This window comes from Lampris incognitus, chromosome 1, assembly GCF_029633865.1.
Source record: "Lampris incognitus isolate fLamInc1 chromosome 1, fLamInc1.hap2, whole genome shotgun sequence".
In the NCBI taxonomy this organism is placed as follows: domain Eukaryota; kingdom Metazoa; phylum Chordata; class Actinopteri; order Lampriformes; family Lampridae; genus Lampris; species Lampris incognitus.
The window spans coordinates 53,730,115-53,744,777 of record NC_079211.1 but is presented as its reverse complement, the minus strand read 5'-3'; the positions used below and the strand labels follow the sequence as shown (position 1 = coordinate 53,744,777).

At 45.3% G+C, this 14,663-nt stretch overlaps 1 protein-coding gene across 2 annotated transcripts in view; it reads left to right on the top strand.

The window, feature by feature from the left end:
- atg2a (autophagy related 2A) overlaps positions 1 to 14,663 on the top strand; it is an 88,436-nt gene that overhangs the window by 44,936 nt on the left and 28,837 nt on the right. For both annotated transcript variants that reach the window (XM_056283868.1, XM_056283876.1), the window contains exons 18-24: positions 4,741 to 4,883; positions 5,056 to 5,174; positions 6,777 to 6,931; positions 9,630 to 9,762; positions 11,262 to 11,446; positions 11,543 to 11,623; positions 12,374 to 12,480. In XM_056283868.1, coding sequence (XP_056139843.1) covers positions 4,741 to 4,883; positions 5,056 to 5,174; positions 6,777 to 6,931; positions 9,630 to 9,762; positions 11,262 to 11,446; positions 11,543 to 11,623; positions 12,374 to 12,480 — 923 coding nt within the window. The remainder of the gene's footprint in view (positions 1 to 4,740; positions 4,884 to 5,055; positions 5,175 to 6,776; positions 6,932 to 9,629; positions 9,763 to 11,261; positions 11,447 to 11,542; positions 11,624 to 12,373; positions 12,481 to 14,663) is intronic.

The window sequence follows — 14,663 nt, the reverse complement described above, 5'->3', positions numbered from 1 at the left end:
CCTCCTCTGTTGAGAGATGGTTTTTCCAATTCAGGGGCCAGTTTTACAGACAGAAACATGGCTGTGCAATGGGCTCACCAGTATCTCCCATTGTGGCCAGCTTATATATGGAAGAGGTAGAACACAGGGCCCTGAACTCCTTAAGAGGAACACCTCCAAGCCGCTGGTTCAGATATGTGGACGACACATGGGTCAAAAACCAAACACGAGGTGCAAGTGTTTACCAAACACATCAACTCAGTTGACAAGAACATTAAGTTCACAAGGGAAGACGTAAAGAACAACAGTTTGCCCTTCTTGGACTGTGACGTCCACATGGAGGAAGACAGGAGCCTCCACATTGGGGTTTACAGGAAACCTACACACACAGACCAATATCTACTTTTCGACTCACACCACCCTCTGGAACACAAACTGAGCATCATCAGAACTCTGCAACACAGAGCTGATAATGTGCCCAGCAGCACTCAGGCCCAACGGGAAGAACACAAACACCTGAGGGGAGCTTTAAAATCTGCAGCTACCCCAGAAAATTGCAACACGTTCCAAAAAGACCAACCAGGTGAGCGATGAGGAGAAAGGAACAGAAGGAATAGCACAGTCATCCCGTATGTTTCTGGGGTCTCCGAGAAACTCAGGAGAATTTTCAACAAACACCGCATCCCGGTATACTTCAAACCCAGCAACACACTCCGACAAAGACTGGTTCATCCCAAAGACCGTGTACCACACACCCGGAAAAGCAATCTGGTGTATGCTGTACAATGCAGTGAAGATTGCACTGACCTATACATAGGAGAAACCAAACAACCACTACACAAACGGATGGCCCAACACAGAAGGCCAGACTCCTCAGGACAAGACTCAGCAGTCTATCTACACCTAAAGGAGAAGACACACTCCTTCGAGGACAGCAGCGTACACATTTTGGACAGGGAAGATAGATGGTTTGAAAGAGGGGTGAAGGAAGCTATCTATGTGAAACTGGAAAAACCATCCCTCAAAAGAGGAGGAGGTCTGCGACACCACCTATCTCCCACTTACAATGCCGTCCTTTCATCTCTACCCAGGAGACTCAAGAAGCCTAGCCTCCAAGAACACCAGTCGGTCACTAACGGCTCCAACAACTCTCATGACCACTGAATGGAGCACTAACAAAGTCGAAACTAACACCTCCAATGACTGTCGTTGCTAAACATCGGAACACAAAAGAGCCATTGACATCAATAGCTCCGATAACGACTCCAAAGAGGATAAATATCTTGAGTTTCATCAGCAGCCAGTCAGGCTAGCTTAGTCTAGTCAGAAAGGCACGAACTGATGAAGCCTCTTGAATGAGAGGCGAAACGTCTTCACGGATATATACCAAGTCCAGTTGCACTTGATTCAATTCTTTTGGATAAGTTTAGACAATTTCTCTGCACTGGAGGGCACTAGTGTGTTTCTAGGACAGAGCAACGAACTTCACGAAGGAAATGATGCGACCAACACACGTCATAAATACTGACATGACGCACACAATCACGTGCAAATTATGAGTGCTGATGGTCGTTTTAGGTAGATCTAATCGTAACTTTTTTTTGTGCAATTGATCTAAAACTAATTTTAATGCAAATATATGCAGGTTTAGGAGCATTCAGGGAACAGCAGGTCTGTATCTTTTTTTTTCACAGTTAGAAAGTGGATCAATTCTCTGTGTACAAGTCACGACAATCCTCCTGGCACTTAACAGCATACACTATATTGCTCTGTTTGTGTAGGGGACCTGATCCTTGGAGTGGACCAACTTCTGGTGCAGCATGTTTTGGGATTTGAAAGCAACTGAGACAAGATGTTTTGAAAATACGCATCTCAGCTTTTCTGACACTCCTGCCACATACGGAATCACCACTGGTTTACACTGAAACAGCTGTTGTCCTGTTAAGTGCCAGGAGGATTGCCGTGATTTACACACTGGGGAAGCTAAACAGACACTGGCCAAGAGGATGACACAACACAGGAGAGCTAACACGTCAGACCAAGACTCCGCAGTCTACACCATCTACAGGCCAGTGGCCACTCTTTCAGGGATGACGATGTGCACATTCTTGATAGGGAGGAGCAATCGTTTGAACAGGAAGACAAAGAGACCATCTATGTTAAGAGGGAACGACCATCCCTGAACCGAGGTGGGGGGGGGGGGCTTAAGAGTACATCTGTCACCATCTTGCAATGCTGTGATTGCAAACATTCCGAAGTCCTTTGTGAATAGTACACATGGCCATTGAAGCTCTAGTTAACGGCCATACCCATATTTCCATATGAAACTGGTCATTGGTTTTGGTCGTTATGCCACTGTATTGTTTATAAGGGTGGGATACCTGCAGTCAGTTTGGACTGAAGATGTCACTTAGTTGAGTGATGAAACATATCTGTCACTAAACATTGTATCCAGATGAACTGATTCAAACTTCTTTTATTTTCTTACCTGGATTATTGAGCATGCATCAAGATACAGCAGTGCCTCTCTTGTGCGAGAAACCCTGAACTCCTTGTCGAGGCTGCTGATAGGGAGATGGAGTTTGTTGCTCCTCCCATACATTGCTGCACTAGTAAGGATGTGCGGCAGACCCAGCCATCTCTGGAGGTAGCTACTAAGCTTCCTCTCCGAGTTCTCCACTGTTGACAGGGCTACCTCATAAACCAGCAGAGGCCAGAGGACTCGGGGTTGGATGCCATTTTGGTAAATCCAAGCCTTGAACCTGCCAGGTAGGCCAGACTTGTCTACTGTGGTGAGCCAAGTCTCAAGCTCCTTGATGGTTGCTTGGATTGCTGCTGCATCCCTAAGGCTACAGTCAAAGACCTTGCCTAGACTCGTGACTGATTTCTCAGTAATGGATTGGATTACCATCCAAAAAGAAGCGAAACTGGTCCACCACTTTTCCCCTCTTCAACACCATTGCTCTACATTTGGCTGGTTTAAAACCAGAGGTGTAAAAACCAGGTCCAGAAAGTAAAAGTCCAAACCATGTATTTGCTCCACTCATGCACTACACCAGCAGATTCTAGTCAACACCACTCCTCAACTAGGTAGGGAAGACTAGCTAACAAAATCAGCTGGTTTAGTAACATGGTTGGAGCAAATACATGGTTTGGACATTTACTTTCTGGACCTGGTTTTCACACCTCTGTTTAAAACTCATCCTAACTCAGGACATGAGCTTCTCCAGGCCCTGGAGGAGCCACCTGCCACCAGGCACCAATGATGTGGTGACAGTGAGGTTATCCATAAAGGCTCTGATGGGGGGGATGCCGAACACCAGACTTGGACAGAGGGCCTCTGCACTCAATTTCAGCTGCCTTGTCCACCATATTCATGGCAAGGGTGAGGAGTGTAACTGTGATGGTACACCCAGTTATAATCCCCATCTCAAGCTGTTGCCAGTCAGATGTTGTGTTCCCAGATGTGACTGAGCCTGAAGTTCCTGTAGTAGTTCAGGATGAGTTCCTTGATGTTACTGGGTACATGGTATTGGTCCAGGGTAGTCTCGATTAGCTTGTGGGGTATTGAGCCATATGCGTTGGCAAGGTCAACCCAAAGCACAACTAGGTCACCCTTCCTTTCGTGCGCCTCCCTGATCAGCTGGATGATAAGTCCAGTGTGTTCTAGGCACCCTGGAACTCCAGGAATGCCATTTTTCTGTACCGAAGTATCAATGTAAGCATTCTTAGAAAGGAAGTCTGTCATCTTTCTGGGTAGGACATAGAAGACGATCTTCCCCTTCATATTGAGGAGCAAGATGAATCTGAACTGCTCCAGCTTGTTTGAGTTCTCTTCCTTTGGTATCCAGACTCCCTCTGCCTGCCCCCACTGGTCCGCTACAGTTCCCCTGTGCCAAATCACCCGCAGAATCTTCCAGAGGATACTGAGGAGCTCTGGGCAGCACTTGTACATCTTATAGGGTACTCCCCTGGGTCATGGAGCAGAGCTGGCTCTGGCTGCAGTAACCACCTCCTGGACTTTATTCCAGGTGGGCTCTCTGGTGTTGAACTCCATCGTGGGTGGTGTTATACGCTCTGAGGGGCCCTAGTGCTTACTATCTATCAGGGTCTCTCAGAGTGTTGTGCAGGAAGTGGTTTACCTCTTCTTTAGAGCAGGCAAGACGACTGCTGCACTTCTGCCTGAACAACTGCCTTGTGAATCCAAATGGATCAGCTATAAACACAGTATGCATCCTGGCTCTCTCTCTCTCTCCTCCGTCTCCTGTGCCATTCTGCTCTGTGCAGAGTCATGAGCTTCTTCCTGATGATGTAACGGAGCTCAGCCAGTGGTGGTTTCTCCTCCTCGGTTGCTACCTTGAACTGCCTTGTCCAAAGCTCTTGCCGCAGTTGGTGGATCTTGTCTGCCCTTCGGTTCATGGTGTAGTTGGGTCTGGTGCGTAATTAATACTCAAGGTAAAGTTTTGATTTTGATTGAACAAACATCAAGTTAACAGCGGCATCTGGTCACATAATTTTTCACTTCTCAAACCAGTGGCACTGGTCGGTTTGTAAAATGGTTTGCTGGCTCCCTGGCTGAGCACCGGCACCAGCATTGGCCTTATGTCAGTGGAAAAGGGGTATTTTACTTCTCATCCTCCTGCACTGACTTTTTGATCAACCTCCCCTGTCCTCCTCCTACTTACATTTTTCTCTCTTCTCCTCCTCCCCCACATCTTTTCTTTCTCATCTATCTTGTCTATGATTCCTTCTGTGGTCCAGATGGTGATTCCAGCTGACCCAGAGGAGATGTGTCAGTTCCAGGCCCAGTGTGTGTCCCAGTGCCAGTGTGCCATTGACATTAGCCTGCCTCTGGCCTACATCCTCCTGCCCAGCAAACAGGCCTTCCAGAGCATTTACAATAGGTACGCCTCCCACCTCCCATGCATGTACTTGTATGAGTGTGTGTTTGGGTGTATGTGGGTGCACTGTGGTACCAGCGGGACAATCTGTCCCTTTTTCTCTCCCACATAATCTCTCATATTATGCCGTATAACAGCGTCTCACATTTTGTCTTTGTGTCCATCTTCCATCTAGGATCAACAATGACCTCTTGATGTGGGAGCCCCCTCCCCCTCCCTCCTCCCACAGCCCACACCCTGGCCGCCATCACCACCACGATGAGTTTCAGCTCTGCAAGTCAGCCTTCAGACTGGGTGAGTCTTACTGCAGCTGTGAAAGGGAAAATGTATGAAGTTTTCATCCCAGCTTGCAGAGCAGTTACACTTAACGGTGTATCGGAGAGCCAGTGTGGTGTTAGATTGGTAAGAAATGCTTCACACACATGATTCTCTGTGCCACCACTGTACCTGATCTGTGAGGACCGATGCTGTAGAGCAGTGTTTCCCAAACTTCTTTTCTGGGGACCCACTTTCTAAAAACAACGAGCCCTCACGACTGAATTCACAACAGACCTTACTTATAAATCATGAGATGAGCAAGTTGGTGCATAAATGAACGTTTCTGGCAGTGTTTACTGCCACTTCCACATCACCTTGTTATTTATCTTGAGTAGGTAAAGCAGCCATTTTGAAGAGATACACGTTTGATAAATCACAGCTTCGTTTATGCATTTAGGTGGAGTTAGCAGGCTGTTGTTTTTATTTCCTCCCCTCGGTAAAACAAACAAAATGTACGCAAGCCTTTCATATCAGATTCAGTGTTACAAGTACAAACAGTATGAACATTCACTCCTATCGAAAACGTGCTTCTTGTTGAAAGATTTTGGAAATGCTTCATGCATGTTATCAGAACAAGTAGGCTTGTGTTAAAGTGCAGCTAATATTATCAAACCGTCTGTCAATCAGTTTGGACGGTCAACAACCAGTCGGCTCTGTGCATAACTGTAGTCCACTGACTTCCAGTTTCTACTGCAGCGGTCATACCAGTTTCCTTTGTTGGCGTGTGCTATTGACAGTGGCATGTTTTTCACGATGCCTGCAAGATTTACCATGGATAAATGTCAACCACGTGAACACAACTGTCGACAAACTTCACCTGCACCTACCAGCAAACGGGTGAAAAGTTTCAAGTTGTACACATCAAGTTACATCCACAATTATGAGGAAGAGTATCCTCATCCTCATAATTGTGGACGTGAGTTGTGGACATGAGTATGATGACAGTTGTGTGCATGTGGTTGACATTTATCCATGGTAAATCTTGCAGGCATCGTGAAAAATATACCATTGCCAATAGCACACACCAGCAAACAGGAAACTGGTATAACTGCTACAGTAGAAACCAGAAGTCAGTGGACTACAGTTATGCAGAGTCGATTCGTTAAATACATCAGTTCTATTCCTCATAAAATCTCATCAGCCCTATTATGTGCTATTACCCTGACTATGATCTTTTTAGGCCTCCTCCAAATAGCCACGTGTCCATATTAATGTTATCTACAGCTTGGTAATGTCACGTGACAGGGGAGCCTGCTTGCTTTTTAGTATTGCGTTCCAGTCCAGTGTGCAAGAGGAGCGCGCAGATATAAATCTGCAGATTTAAATCTTAAAATAAAAGACTATGGAAGTAATTCTGCAAATTTTATTTGGCGGCCCAAATAAATTCTGCAACCCACCTGTGTGTCCCGACCCAGTCTCTGGAAATGACTGCTGTAGAGCATTAGGCAACCGATAGTGGAACCTAGAAAGTAGCAACATTTATTCTGAGTATATTTTAAAGTAGGGGTGCTCTTGATCTTCATCCACTCAGGAAACCAGATTAAGCCTTGTTTTGATTTCTTTCTCATTGTATTAAAGACTCAGATTCTGATGAGGAGGAGCCTCGGTTCCTCCCGGCCACCGAATCAGCCAAGGAAAGGCGGTCAGAGCTCCGCCCTGACCACACCCTCAGCCTCCTTACCCTCACAGTTATTATTGGCAAGGGGCGCCTCCAAGCCATGACGGACAAGATGGTGAGCCAACTGTCTGTTAACCATGCCTGCTTTACACTTTGTTCATCCACCTCATTGATTCACACGTTGAAGACAGGTGTCATTTTATTTAAGTGAACTCCTTCCTGTCCTACAGGAGATATTCTTAACTGTTTCGTGTCCCTTGTTCACCAGTTTTTATTTTGTTAACTGCATCCTCTTTTAAAGAGGTACCGCACACTTAAACATGTTTTTCAAGCTTAATCAGGAACGGTACCGGGTGAGGCCAGCGCAAATGTGAATTCACGCCGCTGTCTTCCGACACCAGCCCGCCACAAACACGAATTCATGCCGCCATCTTCCAACACTGGAAGTGGTCATATCAGTACAGTCATATCATGTAAACTGAATGAAATGACTGTACTGTGATGAAACACATCTGCGCTGGCCTTAACATGGACATTTCTTACCAGATTTATAAAAAATGGGCCTTTTGTGGGTTGAAAATGGCTCAACATGCCAGCCGCTGTTTTAAATCAGCTCTGAACCTCGCGGGGCCAAGGGTGACTCGGAGTCAACCGGTTTGGGACTTGTCCATGTCATGAAATTTATATAAAAAAATTAATGTTCATGCCCCTAATCAGAGGTGGGCAACCCACCCCCTCCCCCAGCCCCCACCCTCGAGTGTGTCTGTGAAACCCTGCTCATTTTCAAATATATGCTGACGCTCATTGTTCACCAGAGGTTACCTATTTTTTTGCTAGCCTCACTAAGCTTGTGCCTTTATTACATTTTCCTCTTGAAGTTCTCTGTTTACAGTTAGATATAGTTACGTTACTTCAACATTTCCTCTTGAAGTTCTCTCACTTTACCGTTTGTTATAGTTATATTACTTCATCATTTCCTCTTGAAGTTCTCTCACTTTACAGTTATAGTTACATTACTTCATCATTTCCTCTTGAAGTTCTCTCAGTTTACCGTTAGTTATCGTTACATTACTTCATCATTTCCTCTTGAAGTTCTCTCAGTTTACCGTTAGTTGTCGTTACATTACTTCATCATTTCCTCTTGAAGTTCTCTCACTTTACAGTTAGTTATAGTTACATTGCTTCATCATTTCCTCTTGAAGTTCTCTCACTTTACAGTTAGTTATAGTTACATTGCTTCATCATTTCCTCTTGAAGTTCTCTCAGTTTACAGTTAGTTATAGTTACATTGCTTCATCATTTCCTCTTGATGTTCTCTCAGTTTAGTTAGTTATAGTTACATTACTTCATCATTTCCTCTTGAAGTTCTCTCAGTTTACAGTTAGTTATAGTTACATTACTTCATCATTTCCTCTTGAAGTTCTCTCAGTTTACAGTTAGTTATAGTTACATTACTTCATCATTTCCTCTTGAAGTTCTCTCACTTTACAGTTAGTTATAGTTACATTACTTCATCATTACCTCTTGAAGTTCTCTCAGTTTACAGTTAGTTATAGTTACATTACTTCATCCTTTCCTCTTGAAGTTCTCTCAGTTTACCGTTAGTTATCGTTACATTACTTCATCATTTCCTCTTGAAGTTCTCTCAGTTTACCGTTAGTTATCGTTACATTACTTCATCATTTCCTCTTGAAGTTCTCTCAGTTTACCGTTAGTTATCGTTACATTACTTCATCATTTCCTCTTGAAGTTCTCTCAGTTTACAGTTAGTTATAGTTACATTGCTTCATTTCCTCTTGAAGTTCTCTCACTTTACAGTTAGTTATAGTTACATTGCTTCATCATTTCCTCTTGAAGTTCTCTCAGTTTACAGTTAGTTACATTACTTCATCATTTCCTCTTGAAGTTCTCTCAGTTTACAGTTAGTTATAGTTACATTACTTCATCATTTCCTCTTGAAGTTCTCTCACTTTACAGTTAGTTATAGTTACATTACTTCATCATTACCTCTTGAAGTTCTCTCACTTTACAGTTAGTTATAGTTAAATTACTTCATCATTTCCTCTTGAAGTTCTCTCACTTTACAGTTAGTTATAGTTACATTACTTCATCATTTCCTCTTGAAGTTCTCTCACTTTACAGTTAGTTATAGTTACATTACTTCATCATTTCCTCTTGAAGTTCTCTCACTTTACCGTTAGTTATCGTTACATTACTTCATCATTTCCTCTTGAAGTTCTCTCACTTTACAGTTAGTTATAGTCACATTACTTCATCATGTCCAATTTTGGCACAACGGCTCAGACTTGTGCTTCTTGTGGCTATAGAAGCACCACCGACCGGACAACTGGGTGGGTTGGGCTTGGCTGGGCTCGTGCCGCAGCTGGGGGAATAGTAACCCCGTCGCCCGCCTCTCTCCGCTGCTGCAAAGCACAGTGCACAGCCCATCTTGTGGGGCCCCCTTCCATCTGCGGCGCATCTGTGTTGCAGCGGTCGGGGTGTCTTCATGGGGCGGTGTCCAACGCACCGTACCGAAAGGTAAGCTGGTTACAGTGGCAGTGACTCTGGGCATGTGCCGGGCCCTTCTCACAGATCTCCCCAGCTATTCCTGCCTCATACTGTAATGCCTCACCCCGCCCCCCGCTCAACCCCTTCCCCACTTTTTAGCATTTTCAGAATAATGCGATGGGTGGAGTTAGGCTCAGACCTGGGGAAGGAGTTACACTTTAATAATCTAATTTTTGTAAGGTAAGGGACTTCGTACCATTTGGACTGTCCATTCTGTTTTCTCTCCGTTCTGACTGTGCTGACAGGAGGACCAGAACCATGGAGAGATTGTGCTCGACCTGGAGGGGGGCAAGATATTTAGCGTGGCACAACACCAGAATAACCCCAACCTTAACTTCCTGTGCCTGGAGAGCAAAAGAGTGGAGCTCTACCATCGAGGTGAGGAGCCAGGAGCAGCTTTCTTATTTTTCCCTTTTTAACAAATTGGTATCACTACTGTATGTCTATGAAACATATCTGTGGGGTGTCCGGGTAGTGTGGCGGTCTATTCTGTTGCCTACCAACATGAGGATTGCTGGTTCAAATCCCTGTGTTACCTCCGGCTTGGTCGGGCATCCCTACAGACACAATTGGCCATGGGTCGGAAGCCGGATGTGGATATGTGTCCTGGTCGCTGCACTAGCGCCTCCTGTGGTCGGTCAGGGCGCCTGTTCAGGGGGGAGGGGGAACTGGGGGGAATAGTGTGATCCTCCCATGCGCTACGCCCCCCTGGTGAAACTCCTCACTGTCAGGTGAAGAGAAGTGGCTGGTGACTCCATATGTATGGGAGGAGGCATGTGTTAGTCTGCAGCTCTCCCCGGATCAGCAGAGGGGGTGGAGCAGAGACCGGGACGGCTCGGAAGAACCTTTCATGAAAGGTTGTGGTTTCACCAGAAGCAGTTTTGGTTTCCAGTGCGCCACACCCGCCTCCCATGAAATCACCCGCCTGCCATGAAAACACCCGCCTGCCATGAAAACACCCGCCTCCCATGAAAACACTCACCTCCCATGAAAACACCCAACTGCCATGAAAACACCCGCCTGCCATGAAAACACCCGCCTGCCATGAAAACACCCGCCTCCCATGAAAACACTCGCCTCCCATGAAAACACCCGCCTGCCATGAAAACACCCGCCTGCCATGAAAACACCCGCCTCCCAAGAAAACACTTGCCTCCCATGAAAACACCCACCTGCCATGAAAACACCCACCTGTCATGAAAACACCCACCTGTCATGAAAACAGGCTGTCTGCAGGGTCAGTAGTGTGATGGCGTTCTGGTGCAACATCACCTGAAGGGCCAGTTCTGAATGACTTGTTCAAGGTGTGCTGCTTGGTCGCATGAAGAAGCTGGTGAAACAGAACTGTTATTGAAGTGCTGCAAAAGCAGTAATGTGTGACACTTTACCACCCCAGACAAGATGAGACAAACCTCGTCTTCCATAAAAACCTCCCTTTAAATAAAGTTGAACGGTCTGTTTTACTTTTGGCAGCACGTTGGCGCAGTGCTTAGTGCGGTCGCCTCACAGAAAGAAGGTCCTGGTTCGAGCCCCAGGGTAGTCCAACCTTGGGGGTCATCCCGGGTCGTCCTCTGTGTGGAGTTTGCATGTTCTCCCTGTGTCTGCATGGGTTTCCTCCGGGGGCTCCGGTTTCTAAATTGTACTAAATTGTCCCTAGGTATGAATGTGTGTGTGGGCGCCCTGTGATGGCCTGGCGGCCTGTCCAGGGTGTCTCCCCGCCTGCCGCCCAGTGACTGCTAGGATAGGCTCCAGCATCCCGCAACCGTGAGAGCAGGATAAGCGGTTTGGATAATAGATGGATAGATGGTCTGTTTAACATTCAGACCCACGTTCCTCTGGTCTAATGTCTAATGTGTTTCCTCCCATGTGTCCTGCAGTAGTGGGGAAAGACTCCCCTCTCCCAGAGTACTTAGAGATGCCCAGTTTTACTACCCCAAGGTACCTGGACCCTATCATCTACCCCACTGAACTGGGGGTGAGTAGCGTGAGCGGCAGGGAGACCGAGCTCCAGATGCTGTCTACTGCCATCAAAATCACCTTGGACACCCAGAGGAACGTCAAGGTCAGTGCTCCTCTTTTTCTGAAGAAGCTCTTCAGTGAAGCACACTCGGTCTCAAGCTTGATGCACTTCTGAAACGAAACCTGTGTCTCTTTTCAGGAGTTTCTGGTTGCCCTTCGTCTCAAAGGAGCCACCATGCGACATCACATGACCCAGATCAATCAGAGTTGGCATGAGCAGGTAGGATAATTAGCTGGAGAGTCTCCAGAAGCTAGCTGGCTCAGTGTCCTCAGTATCCTCCTGTCCATCTGCCCCTCTGTCTGCCCCCTCCTGACCGTCTGCCCCCCTGTCTCTCCCCCTGCCCCAAACCTGATTTTAAATGTGCATGATGCAATGCATGGACACAAGAGATGGGTTCTGCAGACGACATTTGAAAGTAGCCCCTCATTCTAGCCCCCGGACAGAAGGGCTGTACTGAGTTGAATCTGGGATGTAGTCCAGTAACACAATATACACCAGACCTCATATCACCAGTCCTCATGTCACCGGACCTCATGTCACCGGACCTCATGTCACCAGAGCTCATGTCACCAGACCTCATATCACCAGACCTTATGTCACCAGACCTCATATCACCAGACCTCATATCACCAGACCTCATATCACCAGACCTCACATGTCACCAGACCTCACATATCACCAGACCTCATATCACCAGACCTCATGTCACCAGACCTCATCACCAGACCTCATGTCACCAGATGTCATATCCTGTCACACCCAGTTCAGTCACATTGAGGGGACCCGTTTGCCCATGATGGTGAGACTGGGTATATGGACTGAACATGCACAGCGTTCATGTGGACGTCTGTGCTGCCGGATGTAAAAGCCCTGAAACACACTGGTGTAAAACACACTGCTGTGACACACACTGGAGTGACGTGTCTCTGGCGTGCTGTGTCACCAGCAAACTGTGTTTGTTTGCTGCAGCTGGTTGAGTTTCTGGACGTCATCGATGACCCCATCCTAGGATACACACCACCTGCTGTCATCACTGTCCTGCATACACACCTGGCAACCTGCGCTGTGGACTACAGGTACACACACACACACAGTCAGAGCAATGTTACAGATATAATTATCTTTTCATATAATATAACATGATATTATATAATATAACAATATAATGTAATACAATATAATATAACGTAACATAATATAATATAACATAACATAGTATAATATAACATCACATAATAAAATATAATATAATATAACAACATCATATAATATAATATAACATAATATAATATAACATAATATAATATAACATCATATAATATAATATAATATAATATAACAACATAATATAACATAGCATAATATAATATAAAATAATATAATATAACATAACATTGTATAATATCATATAACGTAATATAATATAACATAACATAATATAACATAATATAAGAATTATATGAAAAGATGGTGTCCGGGTAGCGTAGCGGTCTATTCCGTTGCCTACCAACATGGAGATCGCTAGTTTGAATCCACGTATTACCTCCGGCTTGGTTTGGCGTCCCTACAGACACAATTGGCCGTGTCTGCGGGTGGGAAGATGGATGTGGGTATGTGTCCTGGTCGCTGCACTAGCGCCTCCTCTGGTCGGTCGTAGTACCTGTCCGGGGAGGAGGGGGAACTGGGGGAATAGCGTGATCCTTCCACGTGCTACGCCCCCTGGTGAAACTCCTCACTGTCAGGTGAAGAGAAGCGGCTAGTGACTCTACGTGTATGGGAGGAGGCATGTGGTAGTCTGCAGCCCTCCCCGGATGAGCAGAGGGGGTGGAGCAGAGACCGGGACGGCTCCGAAGAGCGGGCTAATTGGTCCAAATTAGAGTCTGGGAGAAAAAAAAGGGGGGGTGGAATCCAAAAAGAAAGAATATGTGAAAAGATAATTATATCTTTTTCATTATATATTTATTTGTTTATTTATATTCTCTGGGCCCTGTGATGGCCTGTCCAGGGTGTCTCCCTGCCTGCCGCCCAATGACTGCTGGGATAGGCTCCAGCATCCCCGCGACCCCAGAGAGCAGGATAAGCGGTTGGATAATGGATGGATGGATGGATGTTTTATATATATATATATATATATATATATATATATATATATATATATATATATATATATACACTACCGTTCAAAAGTTTGGGATCACCCAAACAATTTTGTGTTTTCCATGAAAAGTCACACTTATTCACCACCATATGTTGTGAAATGAATAGAAAATAGAGTCAAGACATTGACAAGGTTAGAAATAATGATTTGTATTTGAAATAAGATTTTTTTTACATCAAACTTTGCTTTCGTCAAAGAATCCTCCATTTGCAGCAATTACAGCATTGCAGACCTTTGGCATTCTAGCTGTTAATTTGTTGAGGTAATCTGGAGAAATTGCACCCCACGCTTCCAGAAGCAGCTCCCACAAGTTGGATTGGTTGGATGGGCACTTCTTTGAGCAGATTGAGTTTCTGGAGCATCACATTTGTGGGGTCAATTAAACGCTCAAAATGGCCAGAAAAAGAGAACTTTCATCTGAAACTCGACAGTCTATTCTTGTTCTTAGAAATGAAGGCTATTCCATACGAGAAATTGCTAAGAAATTGAAGATTTCGTACACCGGTGTGTACTACTCCCTTCAGAGGACAGCACAAACAGGCTCTAACCAGAGTAGAAAAAGAAGTGGGAGGCCGCGTTGCACAACTGAGCAAGAAGATAAGTACATTAGAGTCTCTAGTTTGAGAAACAGACGCCTCACAGGTCCCCAACTGGCATCTTCATTAAATAGTACCTGTTAGAGCCTGTTTGTGCTGTCCTCTGAAGGGAGTAGTACACACCGGTGTAGGAAATCTTCAATTTCTTAGCAATTTCTCGCATGGAATAGCCTTCATTTCTAAGAACAAGAATAGACTGTCGAGTTTCAGATGAAAGTTCTCTTTTTCTGGCCATTTTGAGCGTTTAATTGACCCCACAAATGTGATGCTCCAGAAACTCAATCTGCTCAAAGAAGTGCCCATCCAACCAATCCAACTTGTGGGAGCTGCTTCTGGAAGCGTGGGGTGCAATTTCTCCAGATTACCTCAACAAATTAACAGCTAGAATGCCAAAGGTCTGCAATGCTGTAATTGCTGCAAATGGAGGATTCTTTGACGAAAGCAAAGTTTGATGTAAAAAAAATCTTATTTCAAATACAAATCATTATTTCTAACCTTGTCAATG